The following is a 17,840-nucleotide window of genomic DNA, read 5'->3' as shown; positions in this document are numbered from 1 at the left end:
TAGACAAAGCATGTTGTAGAACCAGTACTTTCTGCAAAAGAGGACAGCTAACGCTGGGGAGTCAGCTAAGAGGTAACTAAATCTAAAGACGAATGTGGGGATGTAAGAGTCAAAGATATTGTAAAAGGACTGCAGTGTTTGGGGCATGAGATATATTTTTACTATAACAGGCTTTTTTTGAAATTAGCAAGTGTTATTTTGTAGGAGTGGACAATGATCATATATGCCTGATGCGAGGTGGGAGTACATGCTCATATTTTCTGTAAAGGATACTAACGCAGCCAGTGTGATGATTACATGACCCATACAAGTGTGCATAGCTTATCTAATGTGAAAGAGAGATTATTACAAATTATCCCACCCCAATACTCCTCCCCTCCAAAAATATACAAAAATGAAGTCTTATTTGTAATTTGAAATTTATTGCATTCCCTGGAATTGCTCTTCATATACTACATGATAAATGTCTTACTTCCGGTACGTCAAGAAAACTTCTGTAATAAAGAAAATGTATGAAAAATTACCTGAGCTTTCATTATATTTGGTATTAGGAAAGATGAGCGTTCTGCTCTTTATTTCAATTTTTGTTGAAGGAAGCTTGATTAGAGGTTTGGCCACATGAACAATAGGTGCCCCCCCAGAACGTGGTGAAAGTGATGGTGGTTGTGATGCAGGTATGTCCAATACAATATCTTCTTGAATTTTCACCTTAACAAACTTAAAATGTCAAGAGAAAAAAATCCTTATTAGATCTTAAGTTTTAAAACAGTTTTTATGATGTAAATACAGATGTTAACTAACCTAATAATAAAATGCATGATCAGTTGTAATTGCACAGATATAAGTAATAAATAGAATAGCATACATATTTAAAAATTGAACTCGCTGATTTCTTAGTTTAAAATTCTCTTTTCAAACTACAGCTAGTTAACTTGAAACAGATAATTTGAAAACTCAATATAAGACCTCAACATTAGAGCCTGACCAAAGCCAGGATTTTTGGTTTGTTGAAACCGAATCCACGGCCAAAACTGGTCACTCTGTTTCGGTAGAAACCAAAGCCAAAAATGAAATCAGCCAGATTCTGCCTCCCCTGCCACTGCACACAGCCATCTCTCAACCTCCCCACCACCATTGCCACACCTAGCATACCTGCCTCCTCCCAGAGCCACTGGTCTGCCAGCTCTCCCCACCCAGGCCCATCTTAGGCACCTGGTGGTCTACTGGCCTAACTGGGGCAACAGAAATTAGTCACTCTCGTCCTGGCCATCTCCATGCCCAAATGGCTGCCAAGACCTTCATAAGCTGTCTTGTGAGACTTCCACTAAAGGTCATGGTGGCCATCTTGAGACTAGAGCCGGAACAGGCAGGAGCGACTTTAAATTTCTACTGCCTATATCGGCTCTAACCCTAATATGGACAGTGAGATCTTCAGTGGCAGTCTCACAAGGAGTGCATAAGGTGGAAAGAGGGGTGGGGGGAAAGAGATCTACTCAACACCTGTCAGATAAGTACAACAATCTTACTTCAGAAAAGTGTTCAACTTCAAATACCTTATCAGTTTACTTTGCATAAGAACTGACCTTTTTGTACTATTCTTATTCTTAGGTTCCAGTTTTTCCAGAACTCCAGGCCTTCACTTAGATAAGGGTATTTTCTTTTATATATGTCTTCTCTGACCCTCTATACTCTCTTTTTTGTTCTGCTTGTCTTCACATTTGTAATCGGTCACTTATCTACATGGTTGTTTTTCTTTCTTTTATAGATCTCTTCACCTTTCTTGCTGTGGGGCCTTTAGGGCTTCTGACTGTGATCTCCTTCTGTAATCCTACTCCCTATCACTACAAACTTAATAAACGAAAACCCTATCCATTTCTCCTTTTTCCTCTACTACTGACGCAACTAGCGGCATAAGTACTACCAAAAGCTTTTGAGGCCTATTCTAGGAAAATAAAATCTCTATTTCCCTATTTTTTATACTTCTTATGCCTACACAAATGAAGGGTCTTTTCCAGGATTCATATGTGCTCATACTCCACATATATATTTATACGTGCAGCTCAATTTCATTTGTTTCTCACAAGCTGTCAGCTGTTTCATTTATCATCTGGTCATCAAGGACTATCTAAAGCTTGGCTTTAAAATCTCTAACACTGCTTTCAGGAATAGCTGACATTTAAAAATTTATAAGATCATCGCCATTTGCCTAAATCCACATCAAAGGTTCTTATTACCCTTTCCAAAAGCACCATATACTTTTTGCATCCCTTGCTTGGAGCTATTAGTGAACTGAACTGTGTCCAAGTCTCTCCTGGAACGATTTTAATTGGCAGAGACAGATATTTTCAAGACAGCATGCAAATACTCGATCACGTAAACATGATAAAATATTATACAGTATTTCAACATAACTTCTGATATTTTCTCACAAATCTACTGAAGATCTTGGATTCACATCCTGAGATACCCACAGCATAGCAATAGGCCTTCTCTTCCTTAAGAAATGTAAGCATATTTCAGTAATATCCAATCAACCTCATAAGTTTCTTCAGATGCAAATGTTAACTTTTTAATTTTAATAAGGACACTCAAAAATCATAAATGAAAAATAAATACTAACCTTCTGTGCATTATCACAATGTATATATATTCGACCACTCCATGGCAGTGCTGAAGGTTTTGTTTTAAGTGATGGATTAGGACTCACAAGAATTAATATATGATGCCTAAAATAAGAAAGATTTTGCATCAGATGCAACATTTTGTTACACAAAGACTTTATGAAATGACCAGGGGAAACACTTATGTTTTGCTTTCATATTAGACTCCAAGTATGAAAAAATCTTTAAAAAAATATACTACCCAAATTACTTAAAATACTAACATATGAGCAGAAACAACAGAGCTATGTAAGAAGTATTACAAGGTTTTACCTACAGTGATGTGAATAAGTAGCCCTCCTCATTCCTTATTAATTCATATATGCCACATTAATGGTTTCTGATCTTTAAACAAAATATAATATTAGCCAAAAGGAATCCGAATACACAGTTTTTAAATTACATCATTTATTTAATGAACAAAGTTATCCAACAGCCATATCACTCACATGAAAAATTAACTGCTCCCTTAGTTACTCAACCAATTAACCAAATGTAATTGATAATTAGATTCAGCTGATTGAACACAGCCAGCCATAAACCTCACTATATATTGAACCATATTATGAGAATGAAATAGTCACCACAAAGATTGTAAAGAATGCTATGTCATGATCAAACAAAGATGAGAAAAAAAGCTTGCTGAAATACCAGTTGGAAAAGGGTTACAAAGCCATTTCTAAAGCTCTGGGACTTCAGTGAACCACAATAAGAGTCATTATCTCCACATGGAGGAGACTTGGAACAGTGGTTGATCTTCCCAAAAGTGGCCAGCCTACCAAAATTACTCCAAAGGTGCAAGGACAAATCAACCAGGAAGACATAAAACATCCTAGAACATAAAAAAAAAAAAAACTGCAGACCTCTCTAGCTTCAACTAAGTCAATGTTCTTGACTCCACAATAAGACACACTAGGTAAAAATGGGATTAATGGGAGAGTAGCAAGAAAAATTGCTACTATCCAAGATCATCATCAATGCTCATCTTACATTTGCAAAAACAAACCTAGATGATCCCTAAGCCTTTTGGGATAATGTTCTATGAACAGAGGAGTCAAATTAATTGTAAGGCTTCAAAGAACTGATCGTGTGTCTCTCTTTCAATGAAGTTTTTAATTTGGCTTCCAATTAAGTATTGAAAACAATATAAAATATTGATGATTCCTTGACTGTCACTCCTGATTATTTTCAACAAGTTCTTATGAGTCAGGTCGTTTGACGAGGTCAATGGGAGCCTGATAGTTGGTGCAAACCTCTCTGGCTAATATGCATTATGTTGTAATGTCTGAACTAATTTTTTTTTTCATAGGGAGTCCATATTTGTGGAATAGCCAGGACTGATTCATTTATCATCTACTCTGACTTTAACGGAAAAATTAAAACTCTAGTTGTTCAAGCTTATCTGTGTAATAATGATACAGCCATGTTAAGGATAGGATGTTAACAGGTATCACAAATGTTTGAATATTTTTATATATGTTCACTTGTACCCCACTTAGGTGATAAGGGTTATAAATATAATTAAATTAAATAAATAAATATGGTATATTAAAAGCAGGAATCCGGCAAAAGAATCAGTTGGACCGCTAGATGACCGAGGAGTAAAAGGGGTGATCAGGGAAGACAAAGCCGTAGCGGAGAGATTAAATGAATTCTTTGCTTCGGTCTTCACCAAGGAAGATTTAGGTGGGATGCCGGTGCCGGAAATGGTATTCAAAGCTGATGAGTCGGAGAAACTTAATGAATTCTCTGTAAACCTGGAGGATGTAATGGGGCAGTTCTACAAACTGAAGAGTAGCAAATCTCCTGGACCGGATGGTATTCATCCCAGAGTACTGATAGAACTGAAAAATGAGCTTGCAGAGCTATTGTCAGAAATATGATTTTTACAGTTTGTTTTCTCTGTCATGTGACTTCCTGGAGTGTTTAAATAGTGCTGTTTTTCACTTACAGGTTGGAAGTTGACAATCAACCTTAGCAACATAATGTTACTTTGTCCTATCCAACTTTACTTTTTAAAATTTTATACAAATGCTTTTTTAATCATGTTCTATTTTTGACATACCTTTGACTGCTGTTGTAGGAGGCAGAAGGCCTCCAATTATTTAATATGCAGAATTAATTCCTCATATTTGGACAGGGAGAAATGGAGGTTTCTCTCTTTCTAAAACAGGGGAAAGCTTGCTGGAATAGCAATTTTATACTCTACCCCTCCTCTTGCCAAGTCAGGTAATTAAACCTGATTGCCCACAATCTCTCTCATCGAGCAAGGTCAGGCCTCAGGGAATACAGCAGACAGAAGTCTTTTCCAGGTCTTTTGTATAAGGCTACTTCGAAGCAAATGAGATTGACTTTATCTTGTAACAGTGAGGGAAATAACACTTGCAGAAGACTTCTTTCTCTGCCTAGAACAATTAGATCAAACACTATTTCCCTGACAGACAGATCTCTGGAGTCAACAGCAATAATTCTATTATGCATTTCCTTGAACACAAGAGAATCTATGTTATGACATAAGCACAGGGTCTGAGCTGACAGAGAGATGTAACACCTCTAAAGGGAAGCAGTTTTTAACTCTTGTCTTTAGAATAAGAATGACCTGGGCTGTCAGAAGGAAAAGTAATTAACTCTTGCCTCCTCTTTTTAGAATTAGAATAAAAGATAAGAATAAAGGGATATACTAAGATAAATAGATCAAAGGTTCTGGGGAATATATTCTTGTATGAGAAAAGCTGTAAAGATGAATAGAAGAGATATAATATCCAAAACATTTAGACAAGAGACCAACTGCATCTTCAAAGGGAATGTAAACAGATGCTATGTATTTTATTGATACTACAGATCCTGACTGACTGTAAGATGCTAACTAAGGGGGTGAGAGAATCCCTCCCCCTTGTGCTCCCTTTTTTGTCTTGAAAGGGAAAAGAAACCCTATATAATATTTCTCTGCCAGATAGGAGGCTGGTCAGTGTGCAGCGCGCTTGGCCTCACGCCACAGAACTAAGAGACTGCCCTGATCAACTTTCCATTGTAATTTCCAATTCTATATATGTTCTCATTTCTGTCATATTCTAGACTATTTCTATGACTATTTCTTATTATTTATCCTAAATCTCTGGGTAAAGAATAAACCTGTGTTTTCCCCCAACGGAAGCTTCTCTTGTTTTTTTTTCTCTTTTTGTTTTTATTTGAATCCAGCTGTCCGGTTTCTAAGATACAGTTGAGAGGGTTTGTCTGCGTAGTATTGCTGGCCTGATTGGACTCCGCTGGCCGCAAGAACAGGCGCAAACACTGCTTTGATAGAATTTTTTCTAGCTAGTTAGTAGTTTAAATTTATTTTCAGGGGATGTTGCAGTCGCTTTGAAACTGAATAGTTGGGTGCCTTGAAACAGCAATTTTGCGAAACATGGTCCGTGTCAGGACCCTGCCAATTTGATTTGAATAAGATAAGTAATCTTAAATATTTGTTTTCACTCCAACACGTTTTGGCACAAAAAAAAAAAAGTAATGTGCAGTGAAAATTTATGACCACATTTCTTTAAAAAAAATGTATAAATACTTTGACATTTTGAGAGTGTTACATTATTTGTTTTCTTTTGGTTTAGAGCTGCCTCTTCCACTGCAGAGCCTTTGAGTTGTAAGCTCTTGGTTCACATCTGCCTACTTCCTAATAATCAAATAGAAGCACAAAACATAAGAAGTGACAAGTGGAGAAAGCATGCAGGGCAGAACTCATGGAATTCTTTCCAATTCCTCTGCAAGTGTGTGTACACCTCTGTTGTGCAGACATATTAGCTATCCTTTTACCTTCCAGGCAGGAATGTAAAAATCAGTAGAATTCTGAAAAGCTAGACAGTAGTCAATCCAAACCTTCTCAGTTATGTGGAGATCCTTAAACCTCAGATCCAAGGTATGTTCCCAGCTTGCACATACCTTAATCTAGCCCTGCCCATTGCAATAAATATTAGTTGGCAATACACATAACAACCAATAAGAAACCAGTATAGTTCGAAGTTTTACAGTAAAATTAACAATGAAGATGAAACACTAAACCAGTTTATGAATGTTTTCCGATAAAAGTTTATTTTTCGCCATTTGGACGTCATATTGAAAATGCCACTCCATGTGACTTACAGCTTGGGACAGATTAGAATTTGTAGGATTATTGATCTAAACTTGCATTTCATTAAACAAAGCAGTTAGCAGCTTTCTTAAATATTTCTCTTCGTTTCAGTTTCATTGTTAGAACCCTAGAACAGTGCTAAAAAATGGGTAGATACTGGATACTAATCAGGTTTACATCATTTTGCCTTAGTCTAGTGTCTTGGGCTGTTGACAGGATGAGAGTCAGAAGGTAGATGAGGCTGAGAGAGATGAATACAGAGTAGAAAAGTGGAACAAAAAAATTGGGTGCACTGCACATGTATGTTGAAAATCCAGCAGATGGAATGAATTCGTACATGTGAGAACTAAAAATTGCTGATGTACCATATGACCACATGCCTGCATAGCTAATATTACCAAAAATACAGCATCTTGTTTATAGCTGCTACTATCTATATCTATATATATCTATATATCTATATACATACACACACACATAAATGTTTTTAGTACTGAGCAAACCTGCAATAAATCTTTCTGTAATACCCTACTACTGCCTGGTAGTGAGTGGTTTTCTCCAACGGTTATTAGCATGTATAGTATATATAAGAAATGAAGTCATAAGTAGCAATCAGATGACAAAATATTCCAGTCAAATTTCTTATCTTCCAGAGTTATTTTACCCAATTGATGACTAAGCCACCAGAACAAACTTGTAGTTTATGAATAAGTGCAATATCAATGACATTTTCTAGCAAACTTTAGAATAAGCTTTTGTTAGTCATTTTACAGAAACAGCACTTACTGAGGTTCAATAATTCCATGCTGAGGTGTAATAGTAAGACAGTGAGCTGGCCAAGATAATTCAAATGTCAGTATCCTGTTGGTGATATTTGAGAGTTTTATATGCCCAGTTGCCGTGCTTCCACCTGACAGGATTACAGGAAAAAGTGTGTGTGAATCTTAAATGCATAACTAGATAAAAAGCTTTAACAAAAAAGTACAATATGTTTCAAACTGCTTAAGCAAAATTATTCTACCATATATCAGACTATAACTATGGACTTTGCTCACATCCTGTGTAATATGTCCTGGTAATCAAAGCTGCAGTCCACCGGTTGCTCAGGCTGGTCTACAGAGTTACAACAGGCAGAACCTAATATATATAACATACCCAATATATCAAACAGTTATTAAGAAGAGTTAAGAAGATTTTGCATTTAATTTTTATCACGAGCACATACACCTTTCAACTAAGCTCAGCTGGTCCACAGCACGGCACCCGACAGCAGTTTTGACACAGTAGTGAATCCAGCCCCAAGCTAAGTACCGGTCTTTATCATCGGGCATATATTTTCTATTTTCTTTTTAGTGTTATGAGAAGTGAACCATTGAACAAGACGTAGGGATGGTAGGTAGGGCTGAGTGCGATGATGTTGGGTTCTGCCTGCTGTAACTCTGTAGACCAGCCTGAGCAACCAGCATTTTACTGAGCACTCATCTGTCAATATATATATATTTAAAACTCTTTATAAGTTTTTTATTTTTCAACTCACTGACAACATATTAAAAATCAAAAAAAAATTTATGATATATTTTTATAACGGTTTCTTATTTATGAAGTTAAAATTGAATGTCAAAAAGTGCAGAGTGATGCACTTGGGGTGCAGAAATCCAAAAGAGAGATACCGGATAGGAGCGGACAGATTACTAATCGTGACTCAGGAGAGACTTTGGGGTGCTGGTGTCAGAGGATATGAAAGAAAGGAGGTGTTGATGCCCCTCTACAAGTCATTGGTGAGGCCCCACTTGGAGTATTGTGTTCAGTTTTGGAGGCCATATCTTGCTAAAGAGACTGGAAGCGGTGCAAAGAAAAGTTACAAAAATGGTACGGGATTTGCATTGCAAACCGTACGAGGAGACTTGCCGACCTGAAAACGTATACCTTGGAGGAAAGAAGAATCAGGGGTGACCTGATGCAGATGTTCAAATATCTGAAAGTTATTAATCCACAAACCAACCTTTTCCGGAGATGGGAAAGTGGTAGAACTAAAGGACATGAATTGAGGTTGAAGGGGGCAGAGTCAGGAGTAATGTCAGGAACTATTTTTTCATGGAAAGGAAGGTAGATACATGAAATGCCCTCCCGAAGGAGGTGGTGGAGATGAAATCGGTAATAGAATTCAAACACGCGTGGGATAAACAAAAAGGAATCCTGTTTAGACAGAATGGCTCTATGGAATCTTAGCAGAGATAGGGTGGTGACGCCAGTAACCGGGAAGCAAAACCGGTGCTGGGCAGACTTCTACGGTCTACGCCCTAATCGTAACTGAATAGATATAGATGGGCTGGAGTGTACATTTTAAGGGGCTTTGGTGTTAGATTCAGAACTTTTACTACAAGAACAGTGCTGGGCAGACTTTTATGGGCTGTGGCCTGAGAAAGGCAAGACTCTGGGCAAGTCACTTAACCTTCCATTGCCTACCGCATTGAGCCTGCCATGAGTGGGAAAGCGCGGGGTACAAATGTAACAAAACAAAACAAAAAAAACAAATCAAACTCTGGTATACATATAAAGTACCACATACCATGTAAAATGAGTTTATCTTGGTGGGCAGACTGGATGGACCATTCAGGTCTATCTGCAGTTATTTACTATGTTACTCAGTTTAGTGGTGTGCAGAGATCCTACTGGCTCCTGTCTGGCAGCACACTAATACGGATGCTGCCTACTTAATATTAAATAGACAAGAAAGATGATTTCTAAACCTGGCTGCATGCCTGCCTCTTTATTCAGTTGCTGCTACAGACTAGTGATTTTCTCTCTCATCTGTCTCTTTCTGACAGTCTAGCTTTGTTTATTCACCCGGCACATAGGCAGTAAGTTTTCCACAATTATAATAAAAATGAATGAGAGATTTACATGCATTGGAAACCCAGTGTACCCAAAGCATATTTATTGTGGCAATCCTAAAAACTCATCTGGCTAGACCTGCCTCAGAGAAGGCTGGGGACACACTGCTGCAGGTGAAAAGAGGCAGTATCAGAGGTGGCACCAGCATCTCACCTGAACCATCTTTGAGGGCATTCACTGAAACAGTGCAGATCTTGAGGACACTGTAGAGTAGCCTGTCTCAGGCTAGCTTTTGATTCACTCCTACTGAAGAGATTCTTATATGAAATGACCACGCTGGTCATCTGGCAGTGCAAAGGATTAGGATGACCATTGTGGATAACCAGAATTGAGCTCCCAACTGCAGGAGTCCTGATCTAAGTAGTAAAAATTGTTTCCTTCTCTTTTGGTTAATTTTAGCAACATTTGGGTATACATTTTAGGGCCGCTTTTTAAAGAGCAGCTTCAAAATCCAGTCTCTATCAGGTTCAAGAACAAGATCTCCTATTAATATTGCAAATTGTCCAACTAAATCACCAGAAGTTTCCAAAACATCAAGTGGATTTAAGGAATGAATTAAATTGGTTTCTTTGTGGTTTGAGATTTCTTAAAAGGCAAGGGACAGTATGCCTTAAATACTGGAGAACAAGTATTCTCTGGAATTCTTAAGGCATCACAAAAATATTTCTTCAAAATACCAATAGGATAGTAAATCGGAGACTTGGAGAAATTAATGAATCTCAGTGTATGGTTCCTATAAATATTCTCCAAATTCTCAAGTTTCCTCCTAATTGTCAAAGTCTTGTATAAAAGTTGTTTCTCTATTCTCTAATTCAACCATCCAAGATAACCAAACTTCCCAAATCCTTTTCCAATATGGAGATTTTTGCTGGCATAGAAGTAATTTGTTGTAATAAATACGTTTTAACCTGAGAGTAACTGTTCCATCTTGACCAATGCATTCCAGATAATTTCCAGGGAGAAACATTTACCAATATAGTCTGAAGAAGTTTAGGTTCACAGAGACTGCACAATTGTAGAGAGGACAGTTCTTCTCAGATATACAGACTACTGGTGCAGGTATTGGATTGCTGAAACACGGCACCATAACAAGTCATATTTATATTGGAATCTCAATAAACTAAGTTCTGGAGATCTCTCTCTTTCTTATTAATAGCAATAAAACTTTTTGTGTGATTAATTGCAATTAAAAGTTTTGATCAGTTATAGTACTTTGTACTATTGTTTGTTTATTAATTGTTGTACGCCACATTGAGCCTGCCTTTGGGGGGGGAATACTGTGGGTTATAAATGTCATAAATAATAATATAATCAAAATAGAAGACAGCTCAGTTTAGGGTACTCAGCGGACAGATGTTTTTTTCTGATTACCCTCAAGACATTTTCCAAATCCACTAATTTTAAAGAAAGAGCCCTGTCGATTTTGTTGGGAGCAAGAGGAAACCTACGCTTTTGAGAGTAGCAAGTTCTCTAAGAAGAATTCAAGTTGGAGACAGACTATGAGGACATGAGTGTCTTGCAATGTCCCTTTATCAAAGAAGCTGCTTATCTGGTCTTATCCCCAAAGAAAAATGCTTCTCCTGCATTTTGTAGTAGCCATGGGAGCCTGTGAGCACAGATTCCTATTGCAGAAGCTCTTTATACCGTTTCAAATATATCAAAGGTCTACCTGACCACGTGATTTTTACACTCCTTTTCTTTGCTCAAATGTAAACAAGTTCCACATATTTGTCATGAGAATCTTTGAGCTCCTCAACTGTTTGAAGAGGGTTTAACATGTTATCAACCATTAAGAGCTGGCAAGAAATTATGTAAGAAGAAAAGACAGCACAATGAAAAAAACATTTCCTCCCCAAAGAATCCAATGTCCTTTTCTCCTTCACTGGGGGTATCAAGGAATGAGACTTGGAACTTCTGGCCTTGTTGAAATCAGATTAGACCACCACAGAGTGGTGAGAAAACTCCTGTTTTTCCAATCAGGGAGCCTTCTGAATCCTATACATGGAGGATATTTTCTTGTTAACAGGATAGCGGTAGTGAGCTCACATTTTCATTTGCACATCCTTCAATATATTCTGAATGGAGACACCCACTCTATCTTTGGGGGTGGCAGGGGAGGAGTTTGAGAAATTTTAGGATATCCAACATCTCTGCTCTACATTCCTCCTCCATTTCCAATTTTCTTGATAAAAATCAGTGAAGGAGAAGCCATCTGGAAGAAACCATCTCCTTTCCTATGAAGAAAAAAGATCTGAAGGAAAGCTAGTAGAGCCTCCTTCATAGAACTCCACTGGCTCAAAGTCAGAATTCCAAACGTACTGAAACCAGATCCATAAAAGTATTCTTTTTTTTTTTTTTTTTATGTTTTTATTAAAGGTTTTCATACAGATAATATAAAAGTAAACACAATCTGTTCCTAGGAAGACATAAGGCTTCAGAGGACCTAAAATATAAGCATCTACATTGCACGGCACACTGATGCATTGGTTAAATACCCTCCCCTGGTACAATAGAGTATAAACGAGAGTGGCTAAAACCATCTGAAGCCTTGGCATTAGTGAAAACTCATCCAGGCAGATTATCAGTCTCAAGTATTGGCTACAATTTTCTGTGTGCTGATGTTAATGTTGTTGAAGCCAAAGCATCACGCTGAACAAGAAAACTGAGCCAGTCATAGATGTGCCTATAAAGCTCTTCCTCAGAGACTACTGATGCCACATACTAGGCAGATGCTCTAACAGCGATATTTATAAAATAGTAAAATAACTCACTAATAGATGGAGAAGTCAAAATTAGATGTTCAGGCTGGATAGTCCAAGTCTGTTCAATTTTACATGCAGAATCAACAATATTTAAACACAGTGGAGGACCCTGAGGACCTTTCACTGGAAGTACATCCAAAGACATGTTGCTGATATGACCGTCAGGGTTTCCAATGCCACTAAAAAAAAACAAATCACAAAACAAAACAGGTATAATAAAGCGCTCAAACAGTGGGAATGATGATTTTACCTATGTATCACAGAAACAGGAAAAAAAAGACACTTTAAAAATTTGGTAGAAGTAATGAGGAGTTTAAGTGAAACAGCACATAATGCCAACAAAAAACAAGTTTTGTGAAACCCCTGGTCTAGACTATAGCACCAATTTACACTGAAAACATTGGATTGTAATCTAAAACATGAGGAACAAAATAATTCCACTGAAAGAAAAAAAATCAAAAGATATCATGGTATGGGATTGAATTAGGACCAGAATAGTATGACACTACTGATAAATGTGCTTTATATCAGGCTATTCTAGAAGGGGTTTACTGCCTTATATCAGGAAATTTTAGAACAAGTGGCCTTGCACACGTCCTAGTTAAGGTTTAATCACTTACACCAGCCCTATAGCCGGTGTTAACACCCATGCCTGAAATTCAAACATGCGTGGGATAAACATAAAGGAATCCTGCTCAGAAGGAAGGGATCCCCAGAAGCTTAGCCGGTGGTGGGAGGCAGGGCTGGTGGTTGGGAGGTGGGGATAGTGCTGGGCAGACTTATACGGTCTGTGCCAGAGCTGGTGGTGGGAGGCGGGGCAGACTGATACGGTCTGTGCCCTGAAAAAGACAGGTACAAATCAAGGTAAGGTATACACAAAAAATGGCACATGTGAGTTTATCTTGTTGGACAGACTGTGTGGACCGTGCAGGTCTTTTTCTATCGTCATCTACTATGTTATGTTAGCCAGAATGTAGGTACATTATAATCTATGTGCATACTTGAGTTCCACTCAAATTCTGTCCAAGCCCATACCCGCTGTCAAAGCATGCACCATTAGACCACGCCCGCACGATGCAGCGTTCGAGAGACTTCTTTGCTCTCAAGATTTTGCCGGTCTCCTGGACCATCGCGGACGATGACCCATCCGTGAGAGTAATCAGCCTGCTTGTCATCGGAGAAAAATTAATACAATCAAATACAATTGTTTTTCAATTACCTGTGAGATTCCAAGTTAAATCTTGGAGAGGGCAGACAGGATTCTCCATTAGAACTGATACCATCAATACTTCCAAATACAGAAAGGATAACTTTATGTAGGTTTCCATAGAATAGCTGTATATCATTTGATCTTTGTGGTAAGTCATACACTGAAATTTAAAAATATGAAATGACAAATCATACAAAAACATCAATCAGAAAGGGACACCATTATGGAGGAATAAGTTACATATGGGAATGGACTTGATATACCACCTTTTTGTGGATTCTGCAATTACATTCAAAGCAGTTTACATAGTATATACAGGTACTTATTTGTACCTGGGGCAATGGAGGGTTAAGAGACTTGCCCAGAGACACAAGGAGCTGCAGTGGGAATTGAAACCAATTCCCCAGGATCAAATCAAAGTCTGCTGCACTAACCACTAGGCTACTCCTCCACTCATGCACTTAAGGAAACAAACACTGATGTGATTTAAGAAAAGGGGGCCTTAGTGGAAAAAACACACACATTTGATCTTTGTTTTAAGTCATACATTGAAATTTAAAAATATTAAATGATAAATCATACAAAAATATATATATACCTAATCAATCACAAAGGGACACCATTATAGAGGAATTAGTTACATATAATTTTGATTCACAACAGAGAAGCCTTTTTAAACTTTTGTGCCAGATCTATTCTTCAACTTATAGCCGTTAAGACTAAGGGGGTTATTTAATAAGGGATTCTTCACCTTGCTTAATGCTCATAAAAGATCTCTTATAAGATTACCCCATAGCTTATATGTGAGGAAATACACAGGGTGACAAGAAACAGCAGGTATAAATCTATGAGGCTGCATTTTATGTGCAACTATTTTTTTTTAAATAATATAATCTCAACCTAGGCAGCCTATTAAAAAATAACTCTCTAAGTGGTTTAAAACCACAAGTTTTACCATCCATTGAACTTGACTCATGACAGAAAAGTGTCAAATACAATCTGGACTAGGTCTATCATTCTGAATATTGACCTAGCAGATGTATTTTGTGAAAGCAATGCCAGCTTGTACACCCGCTTCAGGGCATACCAATAATTCAGAAGAACCCTTATAAAATTACAGCTGGAGTAATATGGTATGAACTTAGCATAAATCGACCATGCTGCTTAAACTGGTCATATACCAAAAAAATCTTTTGCTATGAGGCTCAAAAATAAAATGCATGCTATTTATTTAAACAGTACCACCTCTGGAGCATGTTTAATCTAACATGAAAATTTTTTAAATAACTATAGAAGTGGGTTAATCTCACTCTCAGTCACAATCTTCAAGGCACCTTCAACGTTCTGAAGCCTCAAGCCGGAAACTTGAGGCGCCAGAGATATCCGGTTTGGCAATGAGTGTCTGGCCCGCCCTCTCGAGAGCGGAGCATTCACACTCGGTGAAATGTCATCTCCCCCTGCCCCTCGGCGACCATTTCCCACCTCCGGAGGACTAACATCGCCCGAACAACGGCGGACGGAGGGAGGCAGGGACGCGGCCAGCAGCGACACGCGATCTCCCCCTGCACCTCGGCAGCCAATTTCCGCATCCGCAGGACTCGGACTCACGGACGGAGCCAGCCAGCCTGCCTGCCTCCCTGAACGGGCGAGGAAGGGAACCACCTTCAGCAGACGGAGACAGCCTGCCTCCCTGAACCTGCGAAGAAGGGAACCAGTGTCACCGTCACAGTTTCACCCTGAAAGGCGGAGCGAGGGGGGCACTCGACCCTGAAGCTGCGAGGGGGAAACGGGGAGGCCAGGAAGGGGAGGAGGAAAGACAGGGGGGAGAGGGACAAAGGGCGGAAGAAAGAGGGACCACCATCCTGAAAGGCCCGGGGGGGGGAGGGAACACAGGGGGGACCACCATCCTGAAAGGCACAGGGGAGGGAGGGGGGGGGGAACTCCCTGAAGCTGGGATTCTCTCTCACACACACACTCTCTTTCTCGCACACACACTCGCGCATTCACTCTGTCTCTCTCACACACTTACTCAAACATACACACTACAATGCAGAAAAAAGGCCCCAGACGGAGGGGCCACGATCCTGAAAGCCAGACAGCGGGGGGGGGGGGGGGGGGGGGGCCACAACCCTGAGGCGCTGTGGGGAGAACACATGGGAGGGGGAGGAGAAGGAAACGGGAAAACGAAACACAGGGGGGACCGGGAAGGACGCCAACAGACGGAGGGGGGGCCCCTGCAGCATACTCTCATTCTCAAACACACTCTCTCACACACACACTCGCACATTCACTCTCTCTCTCTCTCTCACACACACACTCACTCTCAAACATACACACTACGATGAAAACCTTGCTAGCGTCCGTTTCATTGCTCTCAGAAACAGGCCTTTTTTACTAGTAATTAATAAAGGAGGGATAGGGAAGCGAAAGTAGAAATTACAATATGATTAATAAAGGAGGATAGGGAGGCGGAAGTAGAAATTGGCAATGAAAGTGTTACCAACCTTGCATCCTCAGTATGTTAAGCTGTTATATCAAACTTGATCTCTTTAGCAATTCAGAGGTTCATGTAGAAACCTTGCACTACAGCCATATACTGAAATTTAGTGCAAGATTTCTTAACACAAGATTCATGCCGAAGTACTGCTCCTCAATGCACTAATCAAATATGCAAATTGACTATGCCCAAAAACAAAACATGCACTAATAAGGGTCTGTGCTAGTGGAAGCTATGTCTTGCACACAAATCAGCATCGAGAGTTGCATGTGCATACATCTCTACATGTGCTGGAGTGCTATTCTGTACATAAAAGTTTTGCAATATGAGTATTTATTTAGAAAATAGCGTTCCAGCATGACATAAAAAACGACTGACCATTGCTGGATCCTTTGAGTATTCCGGTCCGGTCCTCAATTGTGAAACAAATGGCCTTCATTGTCATTATGACGTCACAAAGTGATTGCTTAACATATATGGGTAACGGCGTTCGTGCCATGGGCGCACAGCGAAGGAGCACACATAAGGAACAGGCCATGCACCTTAGGCGAGCTCCTTGGGGTAAGCGAAGCAGGTACGATATGTTAGGCCTACTCTCCATATCACTTGCTGGGTGGGTATTTTAAAAAATTTTAACTTTTATTTTTTTAAATCTTTCCACTTGTGGATTTGATGCTGTTTTACAAACGTACTTGGAAAACTACCCAATGCTGCTGTCTTCTATTCCAATGATATACGGTCATTGACTGGCTAAGCACATAGTCCCACAGTGTTTTAAAGAAGTAGGTAACCTAAGATTTTGTTATCTTCTACCAATTTGCTCAAATGTTTCACTAGCTTGTGGCTTGTCAGTCCATAAAAAAAAAAAAGAAGTCACAACTGGTTTAGGACGTGTTACTTTATCATACATTGGACCTGCTTTGTTTGGTAGAAACGCAGCTTCTTCTGGGTGAAGAAGGTTATTTATATCATTGCTGTCTGCATACCCACTCAGCATTTTTATCTACCAGGCAATCTAAACAGGGTGGAGGACTAGCTGTTATTTTTAACAACTCTTTGAAGATTGAAGAGCTTTTCCATGCTCAGCTTCCATATCAGGAATTATTTATTAACTCGGATAGTTAGCAATCCCATTATCCATATTTTACTTTTGTAAATTAAATTCTGCTGAATGAGATTTGGTTTTTCAGACAATTACTGATACACGTCTCAAATTTCAAAATCTGATTATTTTAGGAAGTTGTAGATGTACTCTCATCCAAGTTAAGCTCATTTTTCTCACTTTTTTTTTTTTAAACACAATCTTGGATTATGTCAGCATGTTGGAAATCCAACTCATTTGGGAGTGCACACATTGAGTTTAGTTATTTCCAATATTACTAATGCAACAGACCTGCTAAAATTTCTACTCTACTCCCCCTTTCTTGGTCGTATCATTGCCTCATTCACTTCACCACATGGATTGGGTCGATGGTCAAGAAGGTTTCATTCTATTTTCTTTAGATCCTTTTACGAATAGTTTTCTGGAAGACTTCCCTGACCAAATACTTGATAAACAGATTAATATATAGAATTCTGTGATCATAGAAAAAATTAATGAGATATTGCCAAGTTGGAAAAATAAATAATGGTATTATCCTGGTCTCCACTCAATGAAGTAACATGTTCACCATACCAAATGTCAGTGGCAAAA

General features: G+C 38.9%; 1 protein-coding gene across 1 annotated transcript in view; it reads right to left on the bottom strand.

Annotated features, from left to right (window-relative positions):
• Nucleotides 1-17,840, bottom strand: part of CEP192 (centrosomal protein 192) — a 459,635-nt gene that overhangs the window by 84,119 nt on the left and 357,676 nt on the right. The window contains 5 exon segments of the mRNA XM_030212468.1: nt 525-717; nt 2,621-2,726; nt 7,570-7,693; nt 12,450-12,619; nt 13,660-13,810. Coding sequence (XP_030068328.1) covers nt 525-717; nt 2,621-2,726; nt 7,570-7,693; nt 12,450-12,619; nt 13,660-13,810 — 744 coding nt within the window.

Source organism: Microcaecilia unicolor, chromosome 1 (assembly GCF_901765095.1).
Source record: "Microcaecilia unicolor chromosome 1, aMicUni1.1, whole genome shotgun sequence".
Lineage (NCBI taxonomy): Eukaryota > Metazoa > Chordata > Amphibia > Gymnophiona > Siphonopidae > Microcaecilia > Microcaecilia unicolor.
The sequence above is the reverse complement of the archived record's forward strand: the minus strand, read 5'-3'. Positions and strand labels throughout refer to the sequence as shown.